Source organism: Camelina sativa, chromosome 1 (genome assembly GCF_030686135.1).
Source record: "Camelina sativa cultivar CO46 ecotype springtype chromosome 1, ASM3068613v1".
In the NCBI taxonomy this organism is placed as follows: Eukaryota; Viridiplantae; Streptophyta; class Magnoliopsida; order Brassicales; family Brassicaceae; genus Camelina; species Camelina sativa.
Genome location: NC_141880.1, coordinates 4987466 through 5004942, shown reverse-complemented (window position 1 = coordinate 5004942; position 17477 = coordinate 4987466). Strand labels below are relative to the sequence as shown.

The 17477-nt window shown below is 35.1% G+C and overlaps 2 protein-coding genes, 2 long non-coding RNA genes and 1 pseudogene across 4 annotated transcripts; 2 read left to right on the top strand and 3 right to left on the bottom strand.

Moving 5' to 3' along the window:
* The first annotated feature begins 2927 nt into the window (after window positions 1-2927).
* Window positions 2928-3796, top strand: LOC147949549 (uncharacterized). Its single transcript, XR_015588700.1, has 3 exons — window positions 2928-3080; window positions 3163-3250; window positions 3603-3796. It is a non-coding gene; the product is annotated as an uncharacterized LOC147949549 (long non-coding RNA).
* A 138-nt stretch (window positions 3797-3934) lies between these two features.
* Window positions 3935-6603, bottom strand: LOC104777148 (elongation factor 2-like; annotated as a pseudogene).
* Window positions 5429-7234, top strand: LOC147949548 (uncharacterized). The gene is made up of 3 exons (XR_015588717.1): window positions 5429-5552; window positions 5623-6303; window positions 6769-7234. It is a non-coding gene; the product is annotated as an uncharacterized LOC147949548 (long non-coding RNA).
* Window positions 7235-7305: 71 nt separating this feature from the next.
* Window positions 7306-8832, bottom strand: LOC147949547 (NAC (No Apical Meristem) domain transcriptional regulator superfamily protein). Its single transcript, XM_087498690.1, has 3 exons — window positions 8559-8832; window positions 8072-8385; window positions 7306-7850 (listed from the first exon to the last, which is right to left on the bottom strand). The coding sequence occupies exons 1-3, from the start codon at window positions 8770-8772 to the stop codon at window positions 7470-7472; spliced, it is 909 nt and encodes a 302-aa protein (XP_087354816.1). The 5' UTR covers window positions 8773-8832; the 3' UTR covers window positions 7306-7469.
* Window positions 8833-12102: 3270 nt separating this feature from the next.
* Window positions 12103-14083, bottom strand: LOC104777120 (2-oxoglutarate (2OG) and Fe(II)-dependent oxygenase superfamily protein). Its single transcript, XM_010501333.2, has 4 exons — window positions 13654-14083; window positions 13194-13435; window positions 12690-13014; window positions 12103-12574 (listed from the first exon to the last, which is right to left on the bottom strand). The coding sequence occupies exons 1-4, from the start codon at window positions 13915-13917 to the stop codon at window positions 12329-12331; spliced, it is 1077 nt and encodes a 358-aa protein (XP_010499635.2). The 5' UTR covers window positions 13918-14083; the 3' UTR covers window positions 12103-12328.
* Between the last annotated feature and the right edge of the window lie 3394 nt (window positions 14084-17477).

The window sequence follows — 17477 nt, the reverse complement described above, 5'->3', positions numbered from 1 at the left end:
CAGTTAAATAGTAGACTAGTAGTAGTTTAATCTTAATTTCATGTAAACTATACAAAGTTCATGTAACGCAGTGACGTGCTGATAAAATTCCACGCATATATTTTATATATATATATATATATATATATATCAATAGTTTATTTGACCGATTGGATGCGTTTTGGAGCCGATCGACGACTATCATATATTTTAACTACAATTTCACATGAAGAAAATGGGCTACATTGTCATGAAAGAGCTAATTAACCTTCTATGTTGTTGTTGTCTGAGTCACCTTCACCATCTGATATATATATTCACTATCGATAGAGCCATTGAATAATCGATTATTTTGTTCTTTCACAAAAGTCAATACAGTGGCACATTATACACTCCATTACTTCAAACAATATAGTAAACATGAATAGTACTAGAAGAATTTTGTTAGATTTCCGAGTGGGGTCACGATGGGTAAAGTTTTTATTCATTTTGGAATGGAAACTATCGAAGTCATCTTTTTTACTTTCCATGTATCAAGATGAATGAATATGATTCCTCTTTTATATAAAAAGTAATATATTCCACAACTTGATTTTTATGTTATCTAAGAAAAAGAAAAAAATAAAAGAGAAGAAATTTCCAAGGGAAAGACGGCACTAAACCAAAAAAAATTAATGTCATCATGATTTCGAAACTGATTGATTTGTGGGTCGGTTTTCATTTGTTCTCTAGTCTCTAACCTCTAACAATCAACGTCCCTACTTCATTAGTTATTATATATTTCATGTATATTAAAGAAATCAAATATAAATGCTTTTCGAGAAACTTGGATGAGACCTCATCATATTCATAAAGAATGGTGTACCATGTCAACCATGGAACAACGATGATATTGATGGCCTTCTTTCTTTATCTTTTCTTCTTTCTCACAACTCTTTACTAAATATTCTACTTTTCATGCCAAAGTGGAAACCCAACTTTCGGTTTACATCAAAGTCGTTCATAGCCTTTGACGCAGTCGAGAAATTTTGTTTATTGTGATTACGATGTTGATTATATCCCATCTTTCGGTTGAAAATTGTTGCATTTGCCATGTTTGTGATTGTGTATACATATAATATTATTATATATGTTCATTGGCTTTTGCTTTTACAATCCGCAGAAAGAATCGATAGAAAAAAAAACACTCAAAGTATAATGCCTTTTTTTCTCTCTAATGCCAAACAAAAGTTATATCAATTCCCTAACGATAGAAATTGAATCACTACTATTGGACTGAAGGATCAGAAAATTACTAGGTATCATCAAATAACCTTAATTAGGGTATACCATATAGGCCAAGTAGTGGAATCCATTTAGTATTTTACATTTAAAATTACGAGATGAATCGTGTTAATATAAAAAGGGTAAATAATCCTCACTTCCGCACTTTATAACTAGCCTGAATGCCTGTTCATTCCTTGTTTCATTGTGTGGGACATATATGCATACGTATAAGTCTATTTGATCATATGATAATTTGTATCAATTTGCTAAAGCCACGATATAAAATGTCTTGTTGGTCAGATCTTGGATCCATCACATACTAGTAACAATTTAAAACATTATAGTGACAGATCTAAATGGACAACACAAAGATGAATTTGAAAAAGAGAAGGTGATCAGAGGATATCAAGGGTTAAAAGTAAAAGGAGTAGTCTATACCACTATTAAGCCCACTTGACCTAATCTATTTTGTTTTTCTGATTAAATATTGTACCTATATATGCAAATATCATCCTCTCACCCACTAAATGGTACAAAATATCAAAACACCATGTGGTTTAGATGAGAGATATAATTAGAAGTTTATGTTACTATCAAGAGACAAAAAACCAATATATGGTTGAGACATGACATTGATATATTGGATAGAAACAAGACATGAAACATTTACAAGTAAAGACTGTACTTTCGTATGGATGAAAAAAGGTGAGAAAATAGTTTGGTTATTGTCCACATTAGGAATAACCCACTAAAAAAAATAAAAATCTAACTATTAATAATATCAATTTTGGTTCTTTAGTGGGAGCAAGTGGGAACGTATATTATTTACAATATGGAATTTCAAATATGTCGATAGATTTATAAATAATTGGACTCTTCATTTCAAACAATTATCATGACATATGAATTTCAAAACAAGAGTAAAGCAACACAATGATGGTTGAAGAAGAATCAATTCACAAGATAGAGAATATGGGATAGCCAAAAAAAAAGGTGATGGGAAAAAACAAGATGTGCGTCGGCTACTTTTTGTCAAAGGAGAAAAAATAGTAAAAGACAGACTTGAGGTCGAAGATGGCACTATAATCAAAAGCTAGTAACTAACAACAACAACTCATTGTTATCCTATACACATGGATTATTCTTTTTATTTGTTTGTTAAAACAAAACAATGAAGGTCGCTATAGATTATTATGATTTATGGAATTTAAGATTCAATAAGTGTTTATTTTGTCAAAGTAATAATAGTATTGATGATTATAGTGGTGCACTGTAAGGAAGATGAATGATGTGAAGTGATGGATGAATGGTGTCCTTAGTGTCCAGCAGGCCAAGACAACAACGGAACACGATTACTTAATTGAATCAAGAAAGCAAATATGGACCCTATCCACCACAAAAATGGACCATTAAGATTGAGTCCCTACAAAATCAAGATGCCTAAGTTGGATGATTGTGACACAGAGTTATTTCATCTGCAGGATCCAATCAATCGTATCTTTGTTCACATTTTAAAACTAAGCATTTAACAAGTGAGTGGGAAAATTAGTGCTGATCTAACGTCGTAAGGGAATGATAAACTTGAAAACTTTTTATAACATGTATTTTCACATATTTTTTTACACTCAAACAGTGACATGTCACTATTATTTATATCTCCACTATGTGGGAGGCGATTCAATGTTCTTCTAGACTTCTAGTTGAGCTGAAATGTTTTTGGTTTATCCAAGACAAAAAAAATGGGCACATCTTGAAATCAAAGAAGAAGAAAAAAGACAATACTGTAAATGGGCCGAAAAAGAGGACACGAAAATGAGCTACGACACACAATACCAGTAAGCTCAATCATTGAGCCTCAAATGTATATCATGTAACATCCTTATGGTATTGTTAAAGCTTAAAACCGGCTTGTGTCAGATCATACAACTCCTTCGAAGTAAATCAGCTTCGATTCACACAGAGGCGTGTGGTAAAGCATCCCGATGGTGTGGCAGAGAAGGTTCATGTATGTAGAGTATTCCTGAGATCTTGGCTTTGCACTTTAACATTATCTGTAGTTTCTAGATACAGTATATCTGAAAAATCCACTTTGCTAACATCATGTGAGAAGCATCAATGACCTATGAAACCATTGACTCTAATCTCTGCAACTGAAACCGGTTCCCCATGACTTGGCTTTTTAAATCGGTATAGCTAGGGAATTCTCAGAGCAAAGTTTGTTTTTATGATTTTTGTTCTTCATGAACTATGATGGTTCTAGAACTGTCTCTCTTTATATATTATAGAGGCAGCAACAGAAGCCTAATCGCCTCAAAGGTTTTACGATGAGTTATATTTCTGTTTTGTAACTTGTTCAGACAACACGGAAGGAAAGAGGAAGCTGTCTTGAAGATTCAGAGTTTTGCGATGGGATCAAAGTGAAAGCATATTAAGCTTGTCATCGAAAGAGAAAAACCAAGTTAAAACAGAGAAAATAATTCAACTTGTACAAACAAAACTTGATTGATCTTTCTATGATGTAATAAGAGAAAACACATTTGTCTTCAATAAACACGGGCGGAGTAATGCTAGATAAAAAAAAGTGAACTATAAACGAGCCTAAGAGGGAGACAGTCATTAAGAGTAAGAGCAGAGTAATGGTCCGATTACAATTTGTCTTCAAAATCGGAGAGTGGAGTCATCTGTAGCTTCAGTCCTTTTCTCTTCCTGATATCAGCAACCAATGTAGCAGCCTGTGAACCAGCCTCGAGCGGATCAGAAGACATCATGTCCCAATGGTCAAACACACACTGAGGAAAGGCTTGTCCTGAGGTTGCAGCCCTTAGCTGACCTGAGAAACCAAATGACTCCACTACAGGAAGGTAGGCTTTGATGTTGTAAAGAGGTGTTCCTGGCCTTTGCATTTCTTCAAACACGTGTCCACGCTTCTGATTCAGCACACTGTAGATTCCTCCCAAAGCTCCCTCAGGTGCTTGGATCTCGACCATGTAAACCGGCTCAAGAAGTCTTGGCTTGGCGGTGAGCTGCGATGCGTAGATGACTCTTCTAGCTGTTGAAATCATCTGACCACCTCCTCTGTGGATTGCATCAGCATGGAGCACAACATCACATACCTCATAACAGATCCCTCTCATGTTTTCATCTGCTAAAGGACTTTCCTTTGAAGCCCATTGGAATCCAGCAACCACTGAGTCCTTGATTTCATTCAAGTACTGCACTCCTTTACACATATAAACCACCATGTTGGGCCCTGTAGTGTCAGGTCCAAACGCCCAGATTTTCTTGGCAAGATCCTTGTCCCACCCAAACTCTTCTGCAAGGATCTTGGATCGAACCTTGGGGTCATCAGATGGACCAATGCGGCCTTCATCAATGGCTTCTGCTAGACCATCCTCCATTGGTCTGGCTTCCATGTAAAGACGGTTATGTTTGTTTGGGGACTTACTCATCACAGTGCGGCTAGACCTCTCAAGGACTGTCTCTCGCAACGAAACAACAGGATCTGACACTATGATCTCAGCACCACCCAAAAAATCTTGAAGATCCTTAACACAAATTTCAATGTGGAGTTCTCCAGCACCAGCAACAATGTGCTCACCAGACTCTTCCATTGTGCATAGAACCATAGGGTCAGACTTGGCCAGCCTCTTGAGACCTTCCACAAGCTTGGGAAGATCAGATGCAACCTTGCATTTTACAGCAACACGAACAACGGGAGAGACAGAAAACTTCATGTCACGAAGCGGATGTGCGTCCACTTCCTTCTCATTAGTCAAGGTAGCATTCTTGGTGATGAACTGATCCAACCCAACCATAGCAACAGTGTTACCACAGGGAACATCCTCCACAGTCTCTTGCTTCTTACCCATCCAAATGACAGTCCTCTGCACACTCTTGACATACAAATCTTTCTTTTCACCAGGGACATAGTTGGGACCCATGATCCTGACTTTCAAACCAGTGGAAACAGTACCAGAAAAGACACGACCAAAAGCAAAGAACCTGCCCTTGTCAGATGCAGGAATCATCTTAGAGACATAGAGCATCAGAGGACCTTCTGGATCACAGTTTCTGATAGCTGCAGCATACTTATCATCAAGAGGACCTTCATACAAGTTCTCAACACGGTACCTCTGCGCAGTGTAGGGTGATGATTAGTGAAAGATCATCATTTCAAGCAGAGCGGTACTGGCAGGGAGCCATGTCTGCATGACACGCTTCATCAAAGGTTTACCCATCAACTCTTTATCATCGGGCTTCATCTGGACACCAACCTTCTCCAACATCTACCACAGCTTATCCTTCTGGTAATTCATACAAGTGTTGATGATCCGCTTAATGGGCTCATATCAGAACTGAACAAACCCACGCTTGCAGGTCGCTGAACCAGTGTTTTTGGTGGTCCATTTTCCGGTTTCAGTATCAAAGAAGTTCTCACCCCACAGCCTCTGCATCATTTTAGATTCAGAACATTTAAACTTGGAAGCATACATCTTAGCTAAATTGGTCAGAGTGAAAGCCCAGCCGTGGAGACCAGCAGAGAAAGCCACTGTCCCCTTCTCAGGGTAAACCTGAACATCACCAAGGAGAGGATCCTCATACGTGGCCATGATGACATTAGCATTCTCAATCACCCTCTGGAAATTCTGATTAGACTCTTCACCATCAACCTTGAGCTCAAGGAAACACCTGTCCATTTTGTTCACAGTCAAAACAGGCCTAATCCTTTCAGGCCTGAGAACAGTCTCGGTCTGAACACAGACACCTTCGATGCAGTCAACAACCACAAGAGCACCGTCAGTAATACGGAGAGCAGCTGTGACTTCTGACGAAAAGTCGACATGTCCAGGAGAGTCAATGAAGTTGATGAGATACTCATTGCCGTCTCTAGCTCCAGTGAAACTCTTCAAAGAGTCATCGGTCATCTCATAGTAGAGAGAGATACCAGTAGACTTGATGGTGATACCACGTTCTGCCTCATCAGCACGCGTATCAGTCATACGCACATCACCAGCAGATTCTTGAGCAATAATGCCAGCAGCAGCAACAAGTGAATCCGTAAGTGTAGATTTTCCTGTCATCAAAAGATCAAAACTTTGTATTTCAGAATATATTTTTGATAGAAAACAGAACAATACTATAAACGCTTCACGTTTTTAAATAAAAGCATAGGAATATGAGAAACACAAAAGCTTCAAAAATCATCAGAGAAACGATTAGAAAAATAACAGTAAGCAAAAAAAAAATATATATATATATACCATGATCGACATGGGCAATGACAGACATGTTACGGATGTTGTGTTTACGATCCATAATTTTCCGTTGCTCTTCAACTGTGAACTTCACCTGCAAGTTACAAACAATTAAACAAAAAAAAGGAGAACAAACCCGTTAGATTAATATCACACAAACGAATAAAAACAAAGCGTTAGAATCGATGCTACAAAAAAAAAAAAAAGAGAAGAAGCCCTTTACCATTGTCACTTGCTTTGTTTCTCACGATTACCAAATTCTCTGCAGGGAAAAGAAAAAGAGATATACAAGAGTGTATTAGAGAACTCGATCGCGCGACACATATGATATTGAAATCAAAGCTAGAATTCATAGATGAATCAAGAACAACAGAAGATAGTTTAGACGGAGAAGAATCATATCAACCAACCTAACTAGCCTGGGGGAAAGATGTTGACACGCCGAGTAGGAGGAGAAGCCAAAGAAGTAAAACCTTTCTTCTTATATAACTTAGGGTTTGCCACTTTTCCTTTAATAACACGATTGTCGAGTTTGAAATTGTACTTATTTTTTTAGCCGACAAAAAAAAAAAATTGTACTTAATTTTAATTTTTTTATGGGTTTCTTTCTAATGGGCTATTGAAAACTAAGCCCAATACTATGTAGACTTGTGTGCTATTTTTAGTCTTGTAAAAAAACAAAAAAGAGAGTCCGAACGAGTTTTTCCACTTTTATTATCACCGTAATTCATTAACTATATATATTATTTTTTGTCATCACATATTCATATGTAAACGATGAGATACCAAAGATAAAATATGCGAATAATATAAGCCATTCCGTGAATTGACATATAGGCCAATACAAATATATATAATCAGGCGCGTTCATATACATACATACAAAAGATCCATGTTTATAAATAGAGAATACAAAACGTCCAAGTAAACATATAGATATGCTAGTGAGTTAACTAGTGGTTTAATGATCTAACTAAAAGAAGAAGGTGGGAAAGCAAATTCCACAACCGATCGAAGCTCGTCCCAGTTTTCGTAGCTCTCATAGTCAATGTTATCGTTGGAGAATTGTTGAAGCGAATCAACCTGTGTGGTGTCCATGGGAATTGGCTGGTCTTGATGTTGATGTTGATGATGATGCGTTTGGTGAAGCTGGAAAGCGCTCCTCTCGTAACTCCCTTTAATCACGTTGGTACTACTACTACTTTCATTGTCACCAAAATTGATATATGCTTCTTGGTAATTAGATTGTTGCGGCTTCACCCGTTTGCCATTTGCTAATTCTCTCCAGTCCGAAGTGTATTTTCGACTAGACACATTTCTCTTGAATATCCGGCATAAAGTCCACACTTCCTGCAATTATGTAGATATATATATATATATATATATATATATATATATATATATAGTAAGAATCAACCACACTCACTTCCCAAAACATTTTTTATTTTTACACAACAAAACTTGTCAGAAAAAAGAAATAGGCTTGCCATTTAAAACGTTTAGAGTGGCCAACTATATATATATGCATGATAGATATGATCATCACATGACCGAGAGGATTCCAAACTTACTGCTTGTAGTGCGGAAGTTGGAGTAGGGTTAGAGTGTGTAGGGCCACCGGGGATAGTGTCATTGGCTGTGGGGAGACGAAACTCGTGCATCATCCAATCTGTCTTGTTTCCTTTCCCGGCGCTTCCAAGGTAATACACGAGTGTCTTCTTTAGACCGATCACTGTTTTATTAGGTCCATCCGAATAGACAGGTTTGTCAATTCCCGTGGCTTTCCAAAAACCGGAACCAGTCACTCGGTTTGGTCTTATGCTGTTTCTGTATTTCCTTCCTCTCTTGCAAAAGAAGTAGTTTTCCTTCTCCGTGTTCCTCGACCCTTCAAAACAAACATTACATTTTGGCATCAGTTTGGTTACAATAATTAATGTGTTAGTTTTTTACTTCACAACCATGCATTCAAGTGATCTCTACTTTTCTCTTTTCTAAAAAATAGTAAGACCAACAGATGTAAATGAACAAATTAACAAGAGGGAGTAAAACAAAACTTACTTGGAAGATCCCAGGGATCGAATTTATAGATATCGATTTGGCTGACAATCTCATCGATCTTGCTCGGTTTCTTGAGGAGTACTTTCTTAGAAAGATAATACCCTACGAGTTCCTCGTCCGTGGGATGAAACCTAAACCCTGGAAGCTTTACCACTTCTTCCTCATCTTCTTTTGATTCACTTATGTTTTCCCGTACTCCCATCATCTTCTCCATGGCTTTGGTTTTACTATTTCCTCCTCCTTTTTTCTCTCTTTATATAAAGAGAGTTAATTTGTGTCGTGTGTGTCTTATTCATCCTTTTATAATCAATGATCCGATTTGGTCAAGTCATGTCTGTTGACTTATAAACCCTTTGTAATCAATGATTCGACCCGGTAAAAGTCTTTTGGGCTTGAGATTTTGGAATCAGTCTCTTCGCATCACAATACGTGGACCTAAATAAATGTATATGACGCTTTTACCATTCATATTATTAGGACGCAGAGGAAAACGCCAGGGAGAGGACTGACTTTTCGTACCAAGATTTGTTTTTTGTGTGTTTCCTCTCTATCATAAAGTGTCTGACGAGGATTCATTAACTTCTTGTATGATGATTATATTACCGCGCTCACCACGAAACATCTATTGATCATCATGACGCATAACTCCGACTTTGTGCTCGTAAAGGTAAGATTTGTATTGCTTCGTTTAAAGATCTTAACTTGGGGGAGATCAACAAAAGAAAAAAAATACAAAAACATGAATAATTTTACCTTCTTTTTTTTGGTCGAGATGTTACGTTTTTCTATCTGGTAGTTTCTCTGAAATTGACAATGACAAAGCCACCTAATCAAAACCGAATATTACCCGTCAGTTCCTTTCTCACTTCAAAATATTTTACTGATTTCTATGTGGACATGAAGTAATATAACTGGCCTCTAGTCGGCCTCTAGTTGACAATTGATCTTATTTAACACAAACAAAAGGTTTAGTCGTTTCTTGTCACTGTCTTCCAGTACTTGCAACTACAGTTACGGGATAGTTCACACAAACCGTCGTTAGTAGCCAACCAATCCCATGAATCTTTTTTCTTTTTCCAATCCCATGAATCTTCTTTATTCTAAGTTCTAATATATAGGAAAAAGAGAGTCACATGTTTTTCTTATAAAATCTGTGGAATTATTTAGTTTCCACAACGCTTTGTTGGATATTTTTCCCACTACAATTTACAACCAGAAATTTCTGAAATTCTTGGAGTGGGCTGATTTAAAAAAAAAACAATTATACTTCATTTTGAATTGGTCAAATTTGTTTATAATTTTAATTAAAAATCTATCTTCATATTTTTTTTCCTTCTAAAACTGTATTAACTTCTATATATTGTTTGGATGATCTTGTACTTCAGTCAGTAATCACATTTACGCATAAAATGTAGATATAACAATTTAAAAATAATTTATCAAAGATTGACATATCTGATTTCTTAATTCACTTATGTTAATCTTGTACCTTTCCATTCGCATATACATTCTGTTTTTTTTTTTCAATTACTAAAAATTATATTGAGTCCAGTGGTGATTGTGTGTAACTCTATTTGCAAACCATGAGGCGAAACTTTGATCCGAGGAGCGTGAGTAAAAAAGCTGTGGAAATATGCCGTCAATTAAAAAAGTAGTGGAAATACTAATAACTATTACCATTCTTATTTTATTCAGAAATCGCACTAAAGAGTCTCCCATTAATCCACTGCTCATTGTCAAAACTCACTCTAGGAAAAAACGCTATTCAAGCTAATGTTGGTCCTGACTTTTTTGTCCAATCTTTACCACATCTTTTTGGTAAACGAATCATTCTCTAGCACAAACATTTACCTTTCAACAAAATTCATTGAAATGCTAAGAAGAAACTAGCTAGTACTATAATTTTGATGTAAGATAGAAGTAACAAAAATAGGGAAGCCATGAAAACGAGAGTAATTTAATATGATATTTGTTTTTCAAATACTCATTTCATTGCATTAAAAAAAAATTGATATTTGTACATAAAATCATCCCTTACATATTGTCTGTTTCAATTTGTTGAGTCAATTCGTAGCGGCTGGTCAAGTCAAATGATCATTCAACCAGAGTCATCAATGGTTGACCCCAAGTTGTTCTTGTTGGACATCTTCCTCTCCATCTATTCTAAACCTTTTTTCCGCATTACATAGTATAAAACTTATTTAACTTATCATCCAAAAAAAAAGTTAGAAACTAGTTCATCATTTATAAAAAAAACTTACGAGGAGAAAAATACTGTCGCGGAAAAGTAAATTACACCATAACTCCTATATTTGTTTTCTAATGACAACGCCTATATATTTTTTTTTTCTATGTATGGATATATCAGCATATGACATATCACATTTTTTTTTTGTTTTTTTGACCGCCATTAATCACATATTTAATCCTATACTTCAAGAGTTTGGTATCTTCTCATACACGCTCAATATATAAGAAACACTGGAATTTTGTAACTAGCTAGAAGAATAATACATGCGATGGGACGCCAAACGCAAGTAAGAAAAAAACGCAACGATGCGATGATTAATCTAGTATATATTATGAGAGGCAAAGACGTGGTTACTCAAAATGAGTCGTCGGATCGTTGATATTGAAAAAAAGAAAGGGTCGTCCTTGTCTTTTTTAATCCAATCGTGGATATATATTGACTTTTAAAAGGCAAAAAAACGACATTATAGTTGCCATAAATTGTTTCATGTGAAAAAAATAGTTTTTTGAATAGATGCTATAGCAGGAGGATAAATAAGATTGTTATAGTTTTGTGGATTAATGTTAGTAATTAACTAATTATCAGTATGAATTTTGTCATAGTAAACGATGTGATCGACCATAATGTTAGTGTGAGATTTAAGTAAAAGAAAAGTTACTTTTAAAAAGTGGTTTAAGGTTAAACACGTTATTATATGGAATATTATTCGAATCTGTGACGAGTTAACGAGATTTAATTGGTCGTAAGTGGGAATTTACTCTTGTGAAAAGTAAAAAAAAGGAAAATTTTGAAGAAGGAAGCAAAAAGCACGGGGTTTGAATAATCCGTTAACATATAACGTCACAATGTTTGAAGTACACGATTCACGTCATAACCTGAAAGTTTCAGAATCCCCTACCGCTTACGTCACATCGACTTTCTTCAAAATTGTACCATATATTTTGCATTTTAGTGAACGATGTATGTAGTTTTTTTTTTTTGTTTTTTTTTTAAATATGATTTTTATTTCATTACTTCTAGTAGTCAACGAAATTTTTGAGCGACCTTAGAACCCGGTAAATCTAGAGCGTAAATAGTCTGCCATGAAAGCGAGATGGAGTATGGAAATAATAATGGAAATTCAAATTAACATTATAAATGAGCGGAAAAGTCCCCGATATAGAGATTGGAAATCTATGGCGAAATTGGTAAAAGATAATCATTGCAGTAAAAAAAAATCAATAGGTAGGTAAAGACTATGGGACTTTGAAAATTTTGGTTAAAGATTTCATAAAGATTCATCAGGTTTAAGGATTCTCACAAAGAAGGCAGATTTTATTAACTTATAAATTGTACCAAAATAAAAATATGGGGATCGAGCAAGGGTAAAAAGAAAAACAATTTACATCAAAAACAAAATAGGGAAACAACAACTCAGTTTAACGTGGGAGTGAGGATAACAAAAAAGAACAAAGGATAAAAAGGAGAAACATGGTCGCGTAGTTGTGGTTGATTTAGTACGTGACAACTGCTGATAGTCTCACTCTGCACGTGCAAAGTCGAGAGATTTTTTGCCGTCGTGTGGTTGGCCGAAGAAGTTATTCATGTAGTCTCGAAACAACAACTCCTTGTATCTAGCCACTCCATCGCGTTTCACAACTTCCGGCAATGGTCCTATCTTCTCTGATGGATTAGGTGCCGTGAAAATGGGCACAGAGACTCTTGATCCGATGTTTGTGGTTCTAACCCTATGCTCCGCACTTTTGTACTTCCCATTGCTCAAAATCTGTTGAAAAATTCATATATTTGTATTACAATATCAAAAATAATTATGGATACCACATTTGTAGTATATAAAATATATGTATAAGTCCATTCATTGTAAATTCGTTTTGACAAACCTGCAAAGTGTCGCCGATGTTGATGACCAAAGCTCCGTGGACAGGAGGGATCTCGGCCCATTCACCGTTGTCTAGTTTAACGTAGAGACCACCGATGCCGTCTTGTAACAAAACAGTCAACATTCCCATGTCGGAGTGACGGCCAACACCAATGGTCAGCTCGGGGCTCGGACATGTGGGGTAGTAGTTCATGTTGACCATCTTGGTTCCCATCAAACCATTCATCCTCTCTTCTTCTAGTTTCACTCCTACATTCTCCATCAGAATGTTGACTACATTTTTCACCATTTCCATCGATGACTTCATGAACTTAAGTGCCACCTCTCTGTCACACATATATTATATGTTATATTTTTGTAAATTGGTTATTCAAATATAAGTCTATATATTATTTTACATTTCATTTTATTTTCAACATGAATTTCCTAACATTTATACTCTATTTATATTACACAAGTTTGATGTTCCTATAAATATTAATATAGATCTAGTTCATGTATATACCTGCATGGTTGAGGCCAGTGTTGAAGAGCCTCATGATCACTGGTGTACATCATGCTCACATAATCCTTCCACTCAATCGCGTTCTCCTTATCTGGCACGAAGCTCGTTCCGTACTTAACCAGCTTGCTTGGACTCACTTCTTTTAGGTATATCGCTTTTTCCTCAGGAGCTTGTGCAAAAAACTCATGAGCCGACGTTTTCAGCAATTCGAGCAGCTCAACCGAAACACCATGGTTCACCACCTGTCATTTGCATTTCATCCTCAAATTATACAGTTTTATCTTATTAAACATGTATGTAAAAGATTGATGGAGACACTCAATCATATAAGTAAGCATTCAATATATGTACTAGTATATCTTTTAGATATTAACGTCAGTTCAAATTAACAAGTTTACACAGGCATATATATTGCTCGTTTCTACACCAACCCAAATGATATGTGTCGACCATTATTTACCTGGAAGAAGCCAAGTGTCTCAGCAGCTTCAACGATCTGTTTGGCCACCTCCTTGTGGTGTGGGCCGTTTAGGTTGGAAAGATCGATTGGCTGGGAAGCCTCACACGTAAGGGCGTTTTGGGTCGGGATTCGCTCAGAGATAGGCTGGACGAAGGGCTGTGGAACACTGGAGAGGCCCGAGTCTATCATACCTTTCACGCCGTTACCTTGTTTGACCACAAAATTGTACAGTGTGGTTTGATCCTCAAAATTGATGATAGCCATTGTCTTTACACTTCTTCTGCTTGAAAATCGAATGCTTTTATGTTTTTGTTAGATTGAAAACTGAATGTTGAGAAGTAACAAAGTGAAGTGGGTATAAATAGTAACGAAAATAGCTAGAGCTAGTATTTGTCTAATCACAAGCGTGCATAATGCCAAGATCATTTATGTAGTACGTAATGTGTATCGAAAGAGGCGTTTTAATATATCTCAACTACCCACATATCTCTCATTTATATTTTGATTTGATGTTTTATCAATTAGTATGTTGGCATTTACCAACCCCCTCTATATAAAAAAGTTTGATGCATGGTAATACAAATAAAAGTAAACGTTAAATTAATTCATTTTCTGCGTATAAAAATGCTTCAACCATTCAATGCTATATTTAAATAAACAACTCTTACGTTAGGGGTTTCTAGCTAGTTTCCTTAGTAAGAGAACATTTGTGGTGTGCGTCTTGCCATTAAACACAAAGACATTCAAATATCAAAATTATAACATATGAAAAGATATACAAATACATCTTGTAAGTGTGTATATACGTAAGCAAGTTATCCTTGAAGCTCATACTTAAAATCCACGCCTGGTACTACTTAACGGCTGGGTATCGTGAGCCATGCCCCTCTTTCAATGTCAACGCCTTGGGCTATGTCTATTTATTATGGGCCTAAAATTTGAAGCCCAATAAGTTGAGAGCTTGAGTACTATATTATAGGTGCTGCTCAATAAAGCGGATGCCTACGTTCTCAATCAATTCTCAGAAAAATTAGCTCCTTTAACAACAACAAAAATGACTAATGTCGGTATGTCCTATACATATAAGTGTTACTTTTTTTTTTTTTTTGGATTACCAGTTTTTTGTTTCTTTAGTATATGCATTGATTATGAATCAATGACATTATTTTCTGTTTCTTTCAAGAAAGAAAAAAAAACTCAAATTTAAATGTTATTAGCTGTATATGGGTTTAGTCACTACCTAAGAAAATGCTACTGCTCAAGCTAGGTGATTATATTATATGTTTTGAAATTAATTTTTGCAGTATCACCTTTTTGTTTTGAGGTGTTTCAAAAATGCAAAAGTTAATGTAAAAGAAAAATTGAAAATATTAAAAGAAGAGAGGAGAGGGATATATGTCTTGTCTCGAAGACAAAATTTGTGAAAGAGACAGCGGAAGTGAAATCTCACATTTGGGTTACAAGATCGCTATTGTTACACAGTTGCATGCAATAAGAAGCTTAACTACGTCCCTATTTTGATTAGCTTCCTCAAAAGAAGATTACTTGTTTCCACTTTAACTTGTTAATCGTTTTCATGATTGGATTTTTGAAGTGCTTTCAAATTACATAGAAAAAGGAAAAGGGTCAGATTTTCCCAGTTCAGTGGGAAAGGTCAACCCATCTACTCTAGTAATGTATAATTTTCTATAAAGATTCTGTCGGATCGATCGGACCCTATCGTGTGGCCATCGTTGCATGATCTTATTTTCCAAAATCCCCACGAACCACATGTACAGTATGTTTACTTGTATATATGTGTGTGTGTTCGATATTTATTTATTTATCTTGAACATGTTAGATTCAATTGCTGCATGATTAGAAAACACGTGGCTCTGTTGATCTCAACGTAGACTCTTTGTTGGCTGCAACATCACTTTGAGCAGCTGCTTAATCCTATGTTTGACGATTTCCCTAATCAAACTACCTCGTCTCATTTTAAAATTGAATAATCATCAATCAACCAATCTTCTTACCAAAATGCATAATTATACCAAATAGTTGCACTTTCTCTGACTGCTTATTACAAAGAAGATACCGATACAAGTTTCTCTTTCTACAATCATAAATATACAAAATACAATATTTTGATCCCTTTTTTTTTTGGTCTAACAATATCCTTAAAAATGCACGAAAGAACATAATCGTTGATATAAACATATTATTATATTTGGAAGAAAAAAAACATAAGAAAAAATTATCCCTAATTGCTATCATTTTTTTTTTTTAAGTATGGGAATATTAGAAATGCATATAAAACTCAAATATCATTTTCCAAAAAGATATATAGGAATATCAGAAATGCGTTGAAAACACAAATTATATTAGGTCGAGGCTTCGCATTAGACATATTATAGCTCTCCCTCCCATTGAAGGGGTAAGTTGTTAATTGTAGCTTTCGTTTTCAACATGCATAGAGAGCGACCTTCACTGCTCTAACGGTAACACATGCTTTATAAAAAATTTGGAAAATCCAACACCGAATCTTTGTAACATTCTGTTGAAGTGGACAAAAGCATTTTGTATTACTTAATTTCAACGCATCATAACAATATGTGAAGGCGCAAATCCTCCGACATATAATGTACTATATGTATACAATTGGTAATTTTATTAATCAGTGTCTTTCAAGTACGTACTAAAGTTACGTTGCAACATTATTTACTTTTTTTTTTGTCAAACATCTTTAGTATCATCACACTAAAATCTCAACCTCTAGAAATACATTCAAAGCAAAGGAAATACAAATTACTAAGGCAACAAGTGCCAACCCCCCCCCCCCCCCCCCCCCCCCCCCCAAAAAAAAAAATTGTTAAATAAGGGTTATACAAAGTAGTAACTAATTAAGTGCTTAACCAACGTGAACATTATACTAAATACTTGTATCACTTGAATTTTAGAAAACTGAATTAAGGCCTATATTGCCTTTTGCCTGTTCAAGTTGACCAGTTATATATAGAAGACAAAAAAAAAAAAAATTGAGATAGTGGGAATTCACCGAAATTATTGAAAATATATGTGAAACACTTATATCTTTCTTGATAGTAAGAAGACTGACAAAATGAAGATAAACAACTAATGATTACTTGATGCAATCTTTATTATCTTGTTTTGACCTAAGCATATGCGATATATAGATTGTATCATATATGTGCCCCAACGTCAAGAAGCAAGGTCAACACACTTTAATGACATAAATATATAATTGTCTATGATATATCCAAATCGTGAGACTTATATACTAGCTAGTAGTAGTAACACCTTGTTTAGTAACATGTCATGTTAAATGTTAGAATTTTAGACCATTTTTAATGAACTTATTCAAATTGCTTAAAATTAAATATTTAATATTTTATTAATAAAAAAGATTTAACCAATAAGAAGGATAGAAAAGAAGAGCAACATTGTTCAGTCAGTTTTTAAAATACTTAAAAAAAAATGTTTTTTTAATTTCTCTTTCCTTGGTTATGGATTTTTAATTTTTTTTAATTTTTTAATTAAGAGCAATCCTGTACAAAACACTATTGGAGATGTCCTTAACTACTAAAACGGAATTTTCAAAGAATATGACCAAAGCAAGCAATTAAATTAAAATGATACATATAATTATAGTCATTTTTGAATTACATTTATTTCCTTTTCCTCGTGGATTTTATTATAAAAAGAATAAAAACTTGCAACAACAAAACCAATTTTTTTTTTACTATTCAACATGCACAAAGATAGATGAAAGAGAAAATCATTAAGCAAACGATTAGAGGTCAATATAATCAACATGAGTTCCA

Bases quoted from the DNA above. Each gene is read 5' to 3' on its own strand.
- LOC104777120 (XM_010501333.2), bottom strand. From the start codon at position 13,917: ATGGCTATCATCAATTTTGAGGATCAAACCACACTGTACAATTTTGTG. The intron at 13,436-13,653 runs GTAAATAATGGT...TGCAAATGACAG, and splicing joins AGACACTTGGCTTCTTCCAG to GTGGTGAACCATGGTGTTTC. The intron at 12,575-12,689 runs GTTTGTCAAAAC...ATTTTTCAACAG, and splicing joins ACATCGGCGACACTTTGCAG to ATTTTGAGCAATGGGAAGTA.
- LOC147949547 (XM_087498690.1), bottom strand. From the start codon at position 8,772: ATGGAGAAGATGATGGGAGTACGGGAAAACATAAGTGAATCAAAAGAA. The intron at 8,386-8,558 runs GTAAGTTTTGTT...TTTGTTTTGAAG, and splicing joins CGATCCCTGGGATCTTCCAA to GGTCGAGGAACACGGAGAAG. The intron at 7,851-8,071 runs GTAAGTTTGGAA...ACATAATTGCAG, and splicing joins CAACTTCCGCACTACAAGCA to GAAGTGTGGACTTTATGCCG.